The following is a 14535-nucleotide window of genomic DNA, read 5'->3' as shown; positions in this document are numbered from 1 at the left end:
CCATCCAAGTACTAACCAGGCCCTGCCTCCCTTAGCTTCTGAGACCAGTCAAGTTCAGGTATATTTTTCTCTCTCTCTTTTATTTGTCAAAAGTCAAGAATCAACAAATATTTACAGTCAGTCTCACAGTGGAATTTATTGTATAAGATTTTATTCTCTTATCCCCATACTAAACAGAAAACCCCCATACAAGACATTCATCTTCTCAGCACCCAAAGGCCATGAAAATGCCTAGAAATAGAAAAGAAAAAATAATAAAGAAACACACAGGATGAGAAACTCATTATCTTCACAGTTCAAAGGTCAAACATTGGAGTTCATTTGAATAAGCAGAATGTTTAACGTTTGGCCAGCACGTGCCATCAGCATGACAATTTAACTTGGATTGTAGTCCAATGTCAGTTGTTGGGTGTCTTTATTTTAATTGGAAGGTCGTAAAACAGCCAATTCAGGTGCATGACTGGGAAACAAGGTGGGGCTTGGTCCTAGGCTGAATAAATTTTGACTTTTGGAGACACGCAGAACTAAATTACTGTCGATGAGAGAGCATTACGTGTGTGAGAGAGAATGATGTTTCTAATTCGAGGGTTGATGACCAGTTATCCTACTGTGGGATTATTGTGATCTACACGAGGTAAACAAGTGTTTTGTTGTATTTTTATACCCTGACTAAATGTTACATGTGTAAAAAGAGTGTGTCGCTAATTGCGACCCTAACCCTTTGTGAGAGAGAGAGAGAGAGAGAGAGAGAGAGAGAGAGAGAGAGAGAGAGACTTGAAAGAAACAAGAAAAACATAGCATTGTTTTATGTTTTTTCATATTGGATATAATTTATGTTTTCATTTATTTCACAAGTGACAAAGACTGATTTTATTTTGCGTACATGGATTGTCTTAATTTTACTGGAGGCACTGCCAGTTATTTTTAAATCTGAAACAGGGAACAAAGGTTGAAAAAAACAGGTTTTAATTTTGAAAATAAGAAATTACTTAAATTATAGAATCTGAAGGTATGTCTTTATGAACCAGTGTCTTGGCTGTTGAGCAATCTACCGTGCAACCTCCTCCTTTTGTATTTTCTTCATAAAATAGGCTTCTTCTTTTTTTTTTCCAGTTATTACTTTGTTTTTGTCAACACCATCAGACACAATAAAAAACAAATTATTTCTTATTTATTTGGTCTAATATGAATTTAGAGTTTCTAAATTATTATCTGGCATTCTTAGTACACATGCTGTTAAATGTTGAATATTCACTTTTGTTAATTTTTTGTACTGTTTCACCTATATTCCTTTAAAAGATCTAATATCATACAATGTTTACTTTAAGCTTTAATAGAAAAAGTTATGTTTTTTTTTATTTAACAAACATATTTTTGCAATAAAAGAGACTATTACTTTAATAACTCAACAGCACTGAAGAAACATGTTGTAAGCATATTAATTTAAAACAAATAAAACTCCCTCTAATGGTAGTGACTTCAGAACTGATGGCTGTGACACTACTCTGACGGTGGTGACAGTGGCCTCATGTCAGCGGGTGAGAGGCGGGGTACACCCTGAACCGGTCGCCAGGATTGGTTAGGGCTGGGCGATATGGCTGAAAACTGTATCACGATATAAGTGTTTTATATCGGTCGATATCGATAATTACTGAAATGTTTTATGACCTGTTAAAATTAGGGACCAGGAGAAAAATACATTCAATTTAAACATTTTTATTTTAAATTGAACCTTCCTCTGATTTTAATCCCCTCAGCTATCAAGGCAGAAAGGAAAGGAAATGTCAACACAACCATGGAAAACACTCAAAAAATAAATGTAAATAAAAGTGTCAAAATGTTAGAGAATCCTCCTTGAACCGACACCTTATTGTGGTGAAGGAGTTTGAGCACCCGAATGATCCTAGAGGCTATGTTGTCTGGGGCTTAATGCCCCTGGTAGGGTCTCCCAAGGCAAACAGGTTCTAGGTGACGGGTCAGACTAAGAGCGGTTCAAAAGGACTTTATGAAAGAAAAAAAATCGAGGAAGCGTACGTCGCCCAGATTGGCGTCACCGGGGCCCCACCCTGGAGCCAGGCCTGGGGTTGGGGCTCGCAGGTGAGCACCTGGTGGCCGGGTCTTTGCCCACAGGACCCAGCCGGGCACAGCCCGAAGAAGCGACATGGGCCCGCCTTCCCGTAGGCCCACCACCCGCAGGAAGGATCAGAAGGGGCTCTGGAACTCAACTCCTTGAGAGAGGCTGGACTCTCTTCTTCTCTGGAGCTGCCCACGGTGAGAGGCGGCGAGCTGGTGTGGGCTTGCTTATAGCCCCCCAGCTCCATGTGTTGGAGTTCTCCCCGCTGAGCGAGAGGGTCGTTTCTTTGCGCCTTCGGGTCAAGGATAGGTCTCTCACTGTTGTTTCAGCTTATGGGCCAAACAGCAGTGCAGAGTACCAGGCCTTCTTGGAGTCCCTGGGAGGGGTACTGGAAAGTGCTCCAACCGGGGACTCCAGTGTTTTGCTGGGGGACTTCAGTGCTCACGTGGGTAGCGACAGTGATACCTGGAGGGGTGTGATTGGGAGGAACGGCCTCCCCGATCTGAACCCGAGTGGTGTTCTGTTATTGGATTTCTGTGCTAGTCACAGTTTGTCCATAACGAACACCATGTTCAAGCATAAGGGTGTCCATCAGTGCACGTGGCACCAGGACACCCTAGGCTGAAGGTCAATGATCGACTTTGTAGTCGTATCATCTGACCTTCGGTGGTATGTCTTGGACACTCGGGTAAAGAGAGGGGCTGAGCTGTCAACTGATCACCACCTGGTGGTAAGTTGGATTCGCTGGCAGGGGAGGAAGTGGGACAGAGTTGGCAGACCCAAACGTACCATGAAGGTCTGTTGGGAACGTCTTGCAGTACCCGCTGTCAGGGAGGTTTTCAACTCCCACCTAAGGGAGAGCTTCGACCAGATTCCGAGGGAGGTTGGAGACATTGAGTTCGAACGGACCATGTTCTCCACTTCCACTGTTGATACAGCCGTCCGTAGCTGTGGCTGTAAAGTCGGCGGTGCCTGTCGTGGCGGCAGCCCCCAAACCCGGTGGTGGACACCGGAAGTAAGGGATGCCATCAAGCTGAAGAAGGAGTCCTATCGGGCCTGGTTGGCTCATGGGACTCCTGAGGCAGCTGACGGGTACCGGCGGGCCAAGCGTGCGGCAGCTCGGGCGGTTGTAGAAGCAAAAGCTCGGGTCTGGGAGGAGTTCAGGGAGGCCATGGAGGAAGACTACCGGTCGGCCTCGAGGAAATTCTGGCAAATCGTTCGGCACCTCGGGAAGGGGAAGCAGCTTTCTGTCAACACTGTTTACAGTGGAGATGGGGAGCTGTTGACCTCAACTGGGGATATTGTCGGGTGGTTGAAGGAAAAGCTGAAAGTCTGCACTTAAAGCACACCTTGATTGTTTCATTTCAAGTCCATTGTGGTGGTGTACAAAGCCAAAATTGTGAAAATTGTGTCAATGTCCAAACATATATGGACCTGACTGTATCCCCCCCCCCCCCATTTCTATATTTGGTGCATACAAATCAATTATTCTATAAACAGTGTTTTGTAACTCAAAATCTACTATAAATATTCTCCCTTTATCATCCTGGAAGACTTTTTTCCCATCATTTACAGTCATATTTTTAACTATAACAAATATTAACTATATTAACTATAACAAATAAGAAATTTGAAAGAGTAGCGGCTAGGATTTAGGAATGGCGGCCCGCCACTCCTAAATAAATGTAGAGGAAGCACTGAGATTATATTCTCTTAACCCCATACAAAAACAGAAAACCCCCATGCAAGACATTCATCTTCTCAGCACCTAAAGTCCATGAAAATAGCTAAAAATAGAAAAGAAAAAATAATCAAGAAACACACGGGATTAGCATCTCATTATAAATCCAAGTGAACCCCAAATCTGCAACAAAAAATACATCAAAAATCAAAATTAAACCCTCCTTTATCTTCAACCGAGATCAGTTTACATCCTTTCACAAACCACTTTTCAAACAATTCCGTTGACAAAAATGTAAACATCAAAAACACCTCCCTCTTCACCCTTAACTGAAACATCACCCAAACATCCACCTTTTCCCCTCAAAATGTGCCAGATTCCTTCTTATCCATATAGCATATCTTAAATTACTCAGTACGAGATTTCGTAAAGTCATATTCACTTCTTTGCTTTTCTTGTCAATCCCAAACAAAAATAATTCTTTCCAGTCTCTCCCTGATAAATCTATATCTCGTTTTCCCTTTACCAATGTTTTTATTTTCTCCTGTACCTCTCGAAATTCTTTACATTCAATCGGTAGATGTATCTGTGTTTCTGGCTCTTCCTTACATACAGTGCTGCTTGAAAGGATGTGAACCCCTTGAGTAGTTTTGATGTTTCTGTTGTTTTACCATGATTTTCTTATTTTATCATCACCAGTTTTTATGTGTGAAATGTCAGATATATGTTTATCAGTTGCATGTACTTGTTTAGTGGGACTTGTTTAAGTGGCCCAAAAACTACATGGAATTAGTATATGTGCAAAAGTAAGTGAACCCCCATATGCAGTGGTAAAGTTAAGCAGGTAACAGACTCAGGTGAAACACATTTGGATGTTTAATTAATCCTTTAAGCAGACCAATGAAATGTGACATCCTTGGGAAAGGGTTTGGCCTGCACTTATTAAAAGAGAGAGGAAACCAACCAAACCACTGTGGTCCCATACAAATCAACAATGCAGAGAGCAAAGGAGATATCAGAGGACATGAAGAAGAGGGTAGTGACAGCCAATCAGTCTGGGGAGGGCTATAAGACCATCTCCAAAATATTCCAGCTCCATCCATCCAGTGTAAGACAAATAATTTATAAATGGACGGCCTTCAACATGACAGCAACTCCTAGAAGTGGGTGCCCATTAAAACTATCACCCAGAAGCACCAGAAAAATAATAAATCAGGTTAAGGCCAACCCACACATCACCTCTAGAGAGTTGCAGACCTCTCTGGTAGCATCTGGGATAAATGTGCATGCGTCTACGATCAGACAAAAATTGAATAGCCATGACATTCATGGGAGGGTTGCTAGAAAGAAGCCTTTGCTCTCAAAAATGAACAAAGCTGCCTGTTTCAACTTTGCCAGAGAGCACTTGGACAAACCAGATGACTTCTGGAAGTCCATTCTCTGGACAGACAAGTCCAAAATAGAATTATTTGCTCACAATCAAAACCACCATGTTTGGAGAAAAGCCAACACTGCATAAGCACCTCCTCTCAACAGTGAAGCATGGTGGAATTGTGAAGGTCTGGGGCTGTTTTTCTGCTTCTGGACCTGGATGACTCCATATTATCCAAGGAATTATGAATTCTCAGGCAAATCAACTAATTCTTGACCAGAATCTCCTGCCATCAGTCAGGGAGTTGAAGCTGAGACGAAAATGGATTATGCAAGAAAATGACCCAGCAAAACTACAAAGGAATGGCTTCAGAGAAAAAGGATTTGTACTCTGGATTGGCCCAGTCAAAGTCCGGACCTTAATCCAATTGAAATGTTGTGGCGACACCAGAAGAAGTTGGTACATACCAGATGTCCCTCCAACCTCTCTCAACTGACTGAGTTCTGCAAGGAGGAGTGGGCAAAAATCCCCATAAGCAGATGCGAGAGACTGGTTAGTGGGTACAGAAGATGTTTGGTTGAAGTAGTGGCTGCAAAAGGAGGAGCCACAAACTACTAATAAAAGGGTTCACATACTTTTGCACATGTTAAATGTTCAGTTTTTGTGAAATAAACCACCTTTATTGAATGAAATAATGAAAATATATCTATTTTTCTGTGTGCGTCCATTGTTTGGAAGGTGTGCTTTACAAATTGGGATTTGGATGTATGTTTAATAGGGTTATTTTAATGTTTTTTACAATAACAATGACCATGTTTGGAGGGTTCACAAACTTTCAAGCAGCACTGTACATCACATTTTCTTTCCAAATTACGGTTGATTTGGTGAATCACTACATTTTTATAAATCCAGTTGTGTATTCTCACATTCTAGTCTATTGTATTTGACATTTAAGGTTTTCCAGAATGTTTTGACATTTAGTTTTGGAAAGTAATTCAGCCACATACTCAAGAGGATCTTATTAATCATCTTGACATTTGTCTCAGACAAATGTTTTTTTTCTCTTCCAAATGGTTTATGTAGAAGTCTGGTAATCCACTCTCACTGTTTCTTTTTCTGTCGGATTTACCTAGTCCCTTGCTAAACTTTGATACCTTCGTATTCTTTATCAACTTTAGATTTTTCTAGTTCGTAATCTCATTTTATTACACTATCATATATTGCTCTGTTTGGAAGAAAATCTGTTATGCATTCATAAGCTATGTCTTTGATCTGTCTTATAACTGCCATCGAGAATAGTGTTGTATAGATGTGTTCCATTTACACTGATCTTGGGATTGAGGAGTATGTATTGGTTTAGGATTTGATTTGCACTCAACACCTCTTGATATACTGGCACCTTATCTATCATGTGCTTCTTGAAGCTGAGACAAAAATGGATGATGCAACAAGAAAATGACCCGAAGCATTCCAGCAAAACTACAAAGATGATTTTTTTTGTCCTCCCATTTCTTTACTGAAAATGTTGTTTCATCCACATATTGATGGATTAAGCCATTTACACCGTATGAAGTTTGAATTCCATTCAATGACCAGTCACTTTTGACCAGAGCTGCTAATGGTTTGGCTGTTATTGTATATAGTTACGCAGTCAAAGGGCATCCTTGTCTGACTGAGCTCTCTAATAGGAAAGCGTCAGTGAGCACTCCATTTATCTATCTTCATGTGACTCTTTGCATTTTTTATATAACAGCATGATCCAGTTTGTGAATCTTTGCCTAAATCCAAATGTCCTACTGTAAGTGTCTGTTGTAAAAAAATTTTTGTTCAACTCCATTCTCTCTACTACATCCCTAATTATACATATGTTGACTGTAATATACTGGTATATTGTACGCTTATGTTGGTGCAGTGGTATTCCCTACAGCTTCTTTCGTTCTGTTTGCTAATATTTTTGTGATTATTTTATAATCTGTATTTAATAAACTGAGTGGCCTGTAGTTCTCCAGCTTCAGTGGACTGCCTTTATTTTTACACAGGATAGTTATTACTCCCGTAGCCAAAGTATCTGGCACCTCCCTCCTTTCCTCCATACAAGTAAATACTTTCAACATTATTGGTGCAAGAATATCCGAAAAAGGTTTTATAGAATTTGTGTGTTAAACCATCTGATCCAGGTCTCTTGTTGGTTTTTTTTAGTTTGATTGCTAATTTGATTTCTTCCTCAGTGATGTTTCCATTGCATGTTTGTTTGTCTTCCTCCGATATTCTTGCACCTACTGTCTCCAAAACCTTCTCTATGTATTTTTGTTCAGTGTTCTCTTTTTGAAACAGTTTTCTGTTGACTCTACCACGTCTAATATTCCCACAAAATCACTAATTTTTTCACCCTTCTCATTTTCAGTCTCTGCTAAAAATGTCTGTCAGTTTTAAAAATCGGGTTCTCTCATGAATTGGGTTTTGGTCAAATTTCTGAGCCACACACTCCAATTCCTCACAGTACCGACAAGATGCCATGCATGCCCTCCGAGGTGGTCGGGCCGTAAGTTCCTATCTTTACCGTGCCTTTTTTTTTTTTTTTTTGGGGGGGGGGGGGGGGGGGTCAATCGTGAAGTAGTTTCTCCACAGCAGACTTAATGTTACAGTGTGCACAAAACATGCTAAATGGAGAGAAGTGGAAAAGATCCCAGGTGGTCTCACATCCAAGCACTACCCAGGCCCTGCCACCCTTAGCTCCCTTAACAAGTACTAACCAGGCCCTGCCTCATCCTTATCGGACGAGCTCAGGTGTTTTCGAGGCAGCCTGGCCGTAAGCTGCTAACACACCAACACAGTATTTCTAAATGTCCGCAATGACTGTCTTGAATGTATGTGTGAGTGCGTGCGTGCATTTTTCAGTCCAAACATCAGAATATTTGAACCATTTGTAATAGTGATAGAAATTATGGCTCTTTTAAGAGAAATTCCACTTGAAATTCCACCTCCAGACAGCCTGTCCTCATCCGAAAAATCTGTGCAAGCAAGTTATTATGATCCATATTTAGGTTAATTGTTTGGCTACCTCTTGTGGCTGGAGTAATTATGACAGGAGTAAAGGAGGTAGTGAGGTGACGTATAAAGAGCAAGAAAGTCTACATTAGGGGGAAGGTGGGGTGGATGGTGGTGTCCAAAGCACAAGATTTTAACCATGGGAGACTGCTGTTCATAACCTGTACCAAAACCAAAAGTCAATGTTAACTTGTACTTGAACCATTTGTAAGTTACATCACATTCGTTAACAGTAACATACTTATTTTACTCTTTGATCTTTCTGACACCTAACTAAGTAATTTTGTTGCCTAAACCTAACCAATAGTTTTGATACCCAAACCTAAGCAAAACTGCCAACATTACACAGCATTAGACCATGTGAGGATGAAGGTGTGGTACGACGACGATCCAGTATGCCTCTTTAACAGTGATATATGTCATCTTGGGAGTCACTGGCAATGTAGGTATAAGGATATGTTACATTTTGAGCAAGGACCAAAAAAAATACCATGGACAAACAAACTGGTAGTGCATGGTATAGGCTCAAAATCACAAATGTTAATAAAATGAGTTTCTTTCGTAAGCTTTTGTTCGTTGCCCTGGTTTCTTTCACTTATGCTCACACACACACACACACACACACACACACACACACACACACACACACACACACACACACACACTTGACTTGACAAATAGACACTCTTAAATGTCACTTTCAAGTATTCATCTCCTGCTTAGTTCAATATTTTTTCTGTGATTATGAGCAAAAGCTTTCCCTGACGCTCCTGGTTCTGTCACCACCCGTCATCTATGTGACAAAAGACAATTGGAACTGAACTGTAGTAGGGGGTGGAAATGAAAAGAAGTGGAGGGAGCAGAAGTGTGAAAGATGTGAAAAAGATAGACAGATAGAGCATGTGAATCATGCTAAATTAAGTAGAAGCACAGATGGGGGCTATCAAAAAACTGAGTGTACAGGAGACTGTTGGACAGTGCAGCGACATCAGGATGTGGAGGTGGTAGTTCCAAGCTCCTCCTTACCTTACCTCTCTCACCCTTCCTTCTCGTTTTTCTCACCCTGCCCATCCATTTCTTCTCAATCAACCCATGCTAGTCAACAGCAGCCCCCACACTGTGTCCCTCTTCAATTCCTCTCCATCACCTTTCTTTCCCTTGTTTCCTTCATTTTCTCACCCCCTCTTTTCAGTCCTTCTCCACACTCCATCACCTATTTTTGGTCCCTGGTCGCCCCTACCCTGCACTGCCTTCCTCCATCTTGCCTCTGTTCCTTCTGTTAGTTTTTCTCCAGCTCCCTCTTTCTTTTCCTCACTGTTCTGTTCCTAGCTGTGTTGCTGTGCAGCCCCAAAGCAGTCTTTGTTTGACTTTTTGCCTTTTTTTTCTAATACTGCAGGGGGCTTTGTCTGTCAAATGCCTAACAAATTAATGGTTGCCCCTTATAGACTGTAATATATTTTTATTTTATTTTTGACATCATGCTGTGTGTTCAGTTGATATTATTAATATACTGCAGAGATGGACTGCACTGCATGTTTGTATAATGCTGAAGAATAAATCGATATGGTAAATAATACCCTTGATAAGACTCTTTTTATCTTCAATACCCTACCTCCCACTGTCCCAGTGCTTTAGTTTTTCTATGAAATGCCAACCAACAGCTTTTCTGCATTGCATTTAATGACAAAACTCCCATCCTCATAATGTCTGTGATGATTCTCAGTCATCCAGGTCGTAGTTATCCAAGGAGGGCTGAATCTAGAGTAACTGGACTTGATGAGGCCATCCTTAACAGAAAAACAGCCACAAGTAGTTAGTTACAACCCATATTTACATTTATTGTCAGGCGGCAACCTTTAGTGGCTTTAGTAATTTTGACCTTGACTCAGGAGACTATTAGTTGTGTCCTGTATGAACCTGAAAGTCAATAATGACCCATTTTAATTCCTCAATCTGGTTGTGGAAGAAAGCTTGTATTGGCTAGGCTGTAATTCCAACTGCCTTTCTCCTGGTGACAAGTAATCTTGATATACAAAATCAGTTGAATAACACTTTATTTTTTTAGACCCAGAGACAACTTTAAAACTATCTCTGGTCAATTCTGCTCAGTGAAAGTGGTGATTGCATCTCTATAGTAAAGCCACAATGAATTCTTGGGGTACATCAAGGATAGTCCAGCACATTCTCTCACCTGTCTTTGTTGAAATAGCTTTGTAGGTTTGATTCTTTGAGCTTCAGTCTTTGATGATCGGCGGCTCATTGTATTTAATTTATTTAACCAACTTTCTCTCAGGTGGAGAGAGGGAGAATATATTCTGAATTACTGCTTCAAAGGCATACTGTAAATGTCTCTTTGTATCTTTCTACATTTGTGTGTATTTGTCTTACATTTGTGTCTATGTTGGTATGTCTCCCCAGGTAAAGGCGATCTCATTGGTTCGGACTCCCTGACAAAGGAGCAGGTGATCAAGACCAACGCCAATGTCAAGGCTCTGACATACTGCGACCTGCAGTATATCAGCCTCAAGGGACTCCGAGAGGTTCTGCGACTCTATCCCGAGTACGCCCAGAAGTTCATCAGTGAGATCCAGCATGACCTCACGTACAATCTGCGGGAGGGCCATGGGGCTGATGTGAGTGCACACCAAAGTGTAGAGTGATCAGACTGAACCCTTGTGGCTGTTGGTTTGCCAGTGGATAATGAGGCTTGCTGGATTTTGTCAAACTGAGAGCAAGAATTAGAAGGCAGAGGCAAAATTTAAACTGAAGTTTTCTGCTTTGTTTAGACTTTTAATCATCTTTGCTCTTGATCATGTGTGATCATTTAAATTCAGTAAATTATGTAAATCTATTATAACTTCATTATCAACTTGACCTGAAAACAGACAGAGAAAGGTAAGCATGCGGCATTAGGTCTGCCTGTGATTGGTGTATATTTCTAAATGCACAGTTGACATCGTTATGTGCAACTGCAGCAGTGCATTGTAAACACCATGACAAAAAAAAAATGTTTGCTCACTTTCTTGTTGTAACAAGAAACCTTTCTCATTCTTACAAGATCATCTTCAAATTCTAAAAAGTTTTTTTTGGTATGGCATATTTTCTTGTTCTTACCAGATGCCAAATTAGTCCATTATTTCAAGAAACATATCTTGTTTTAACAACATATCACTTTATCTTATGTCACAAAATTTTCTCCTTGTTTCATAAAATCAACATATCTAATTGAACCAAACTTTTCTCATTATAACCAGATGAGTTGATTTGTTATGACAAGAAACTCATGCTATATATGTGAGGGTCTCTTCATTAAAAGAGACTGTAGTGTAGTTCAGAGAGACTGTAGTGTAGAGTAATAATATTATATGATTCATCAACGGAGAACATTTAAATGCACATTCAGTTCAGTGCACTCTCTCATCAGCACCAATGTGGAGCATTGTGTGTCTGTCTGTGTCAGCCCTGTGATGGTCCTGAGATGGATGACCTGTCCAGGGTGTAGCCATCTGTCACCCTGAGACGGGCTCCACTGACCCAGGATAGGTTGTATAGACACAGTAATGGATGGTACTTCAGTGTCCCAAGCTTCAAATGTTGTTTAAACCTTTCTATACCCAACTATCCCTTTCCGGGGTTGCAGGGGGGCTGGAGCCTATCCCAGCTGTCAAGGGGCGAGAGGCGGGGTACACCCTGAACCAGTCGCCAGTCGATTGCAGGGCAACATATACCAACAAACAACCATTCACACTCACACTCACACCTAAGGACAGTTTTAGAGTCATCAATTAACCTAATGAGCATGTTTTTGGTCTGTGGGAGGAAGTCGGAGTACCCGGAGAGAACCCACACATGCACAGGAAGAACATGCAAACTTCACACAGAAAGGCCCCGCCCAACCCGGGGATCGAACAGGCGACCTTCTTGCTGTGAGGCACACGCACTAGCCGCTGCTTGAAGATATAATATAAAAAAAAAAAGACATTCAATTGTGAAAATTAATATTTGATTGTGAACAAAAGCAGCAGTACTGTAGCAGCTGTTCTTGCGAGGTCCTGGGGTGCCACACACTGTTTGTTTGCCTGTCTACTTTTATTTACACACACACACACACACACACACACACACACACACACACACACACACACACACACGCTTTCATATCATAAGCCTTGTTCAGATACTTCACTCCTGCACTGCCTTGCCTCTAACTCCAACTCATATCACAAACATCATAGAAATGAGGACAGTCGTGCTTCTTTCACTCCATTGTGGATGTATTTTCCAGGTCCAGCATGCTACTGCACAAAGCAGAGTGTGATCAGTGAACAGGTCGAGTGCCAGTTAAGCCCCTGGCACTCCATCTCTGCAAATCACACCCCGCTACTATAAGGGTTTATTTTGACCAACCAGAGTTGGTGGTGGCTGTTGAAACAGTTTTATTTTGTTCCTGTCATTTCAATGAATTGTGTTTTACAATGACAAAATTACTGTTTCTGTAAATGGAGTTTGGTGGCTTCGGTTTGAGTGATACAACAGCTGTTTTTTTCTGGGTAAACAAAAAGGATCTTTCTCTAACTGAAAGGTATCTCTGTCGAGATCCTTTCCATAATGTTGTCAGACGCTTAGAATAACAATCTGAGCCTGTCAGCGGCAAAAACAAACACATTTAGGCTGCTGGCTGCAGCTCTCACTCAATACTGGACCAGTTTCAAATTTTGTTGTCCCCATTTGTCACTTGGACACACACTCACGCACACTCTCTTCTTTCTCTTTTTAATTTTGTATCTGGTAATACCAAGAAAATATGTCAAAATATATTATTGTAATGTGAAAAGGATTTTGTAAAAATAAGAAGTTTCTTGTTAAAACAAAACTGAACACATTTTTTGTAGTCATAATGGCAGCAATACGCTGCAGTAGTTGAGTTATCTTGACCGTGCTTTTGTGTATTTATACACATCTACAGATGGTCCTAATGCCACCTGCAAACCTATCTTTCATGTTATCATGGCAGTGATATGCTGCTGTATATAACAAACCTGATCAGTCACATCACTCTGCATGCAACTGTGATATGGTTTAAATGGGTAGCCTGAGGAGATGCTCACCTTAAGAGGGGTCTCATAGATAAAAGGTAGGCATATGCCTGTTCACCACTGCTTGAATATTCACACACAGATGTGTGCACACATTACAACCTGACAATCCGAGCCTGAACTACTGCCATCAAATACCTACACAGTCTGTGCCTTTGGCTGGTGCAGTAGAGGGAGCAAAACATAAGGACAAGAATAGCTTTGTGCTGCTGTTTGAAGCCATCCCGTTGCTAAAAATAGTGCAGGGGGGAAGCACGGGCTGTCCCTGACTGGCTGAGTCCCCTGCAGCTGCTGCTAAGATTGGATCCTACTCGATATAAATAGCTGAGCCAGGCGAGAAGAGAGAGACGGCGGAGGCGGAGGAGGTGAGACGAGGGGGAGGGGAAATTTTCTTTCATTTTCTGTTTTGCTCTCAAGTCCTCCTTTTCCACTGCAGTGCTATTTGTTTCTCCAAGGCACAGCACATTTGTGAGTAGGTTGAAAATGTGCAAATGTGTGCACATATCATTGTGTGTCTGTAACAGTACCTAGAGGATGCAGGAGTCCAGATGCACAAGCTGCTGCCCCTGTCTTAGCTCTGGATTGCAGATGTCCATCCTGGTTGTGTATGCAAACCCCCACTGATACCAGCAGCCCAGGAGAGTGTGTATACATATGCATGTAAGAAAAGACTGGTGGAGAACAGAAAAGAGCCTGCAGGGATCTAACACCTCCTAGCTCAGTTAACACACACTTTGAGAAGCAATCAGAAAGGATGAATTATGACGTGGTTAATATTCATGGCAACAAAAAAATTCATTTTGACCAGTGTAGACTTCATAAAAAGAGGGAACGTAGGAACTGAAACATTGGGGTATCAAATGTGGTTTATCAAGTGAGGATGAATCCAGAGGATTTCGTCTGAAAGAGATGAGAAAATAAAAGATCTGTCAACTAAGGGATGGCTGCATTTTCAGTGTCCCTCATTGCTGATTCACAGACTGCAGATTGACTGTCATGACCCCAGAGCCTTTGGCAAAGCAATGCAATGTGCAAGAGCAACCATTCAACTGGGTGCACTGAGCTGTGCTACAGAAGGAGTGTGATATTACAGCATGTTTTGTTCCCCGTGTTCTGGTGCTGTTCAATCTCTGCACCACAAACATGACAGAGAGAACAACATATTGCCTGCAACTGCATATACTGTACAAGCAACACACACACGCAGCACTGCTCACACTGCTCCACCAAAAATAAGAAAAGGTGCACTTTGTTCATTCTTGAA

At 41.3% G+C, this 14535-nt stretch overlaps 1 protein-coding gene across 1 annotated transcript in view; it reads left to right on the top strand.

The window, feature by feature from the left end:
* The window catches only part of kcnh3 (potassium voltage-gated channel, subfamily H (eag-related), member 3), a 175376-nt gene that overhangs the window by 154271 nt on the left and 6570 nt on the right, over positions 1 to 14535 (top strand). The window contains exon 11 of the mRNA XM_070976066.1: positions 10594 to 10808. Within this exon, the coding sequence (XP_070832167.1) occupies positions 10594 to 10808 (215 nt within the window). The remainder of the gene's footprint in view (positions 1 to 10593; positions 10809 to 14535) is intronic.

This window comes from Chaetodon trifascialis, chromosome 12 (genome assembly GCF_039877785.1).
Source record: "Chaetodon trifascialis isolate fChaTrf1 chromosome 12, fChaTrf1.hap1, whole genome shotgun sequence".
Lineage (NCBI taxonomy): Eukaryota > Metazoa > Chordata > Actinopteri > Chaetodontiformes > Chaetodontidae > Chaetodon > Chaetodon trifascialis.
The sequence above is the reverse complement of the archived record's forward strand: the minus strand, read 5'-3'. Positions and strand labels throughout refer to the sequence as shown.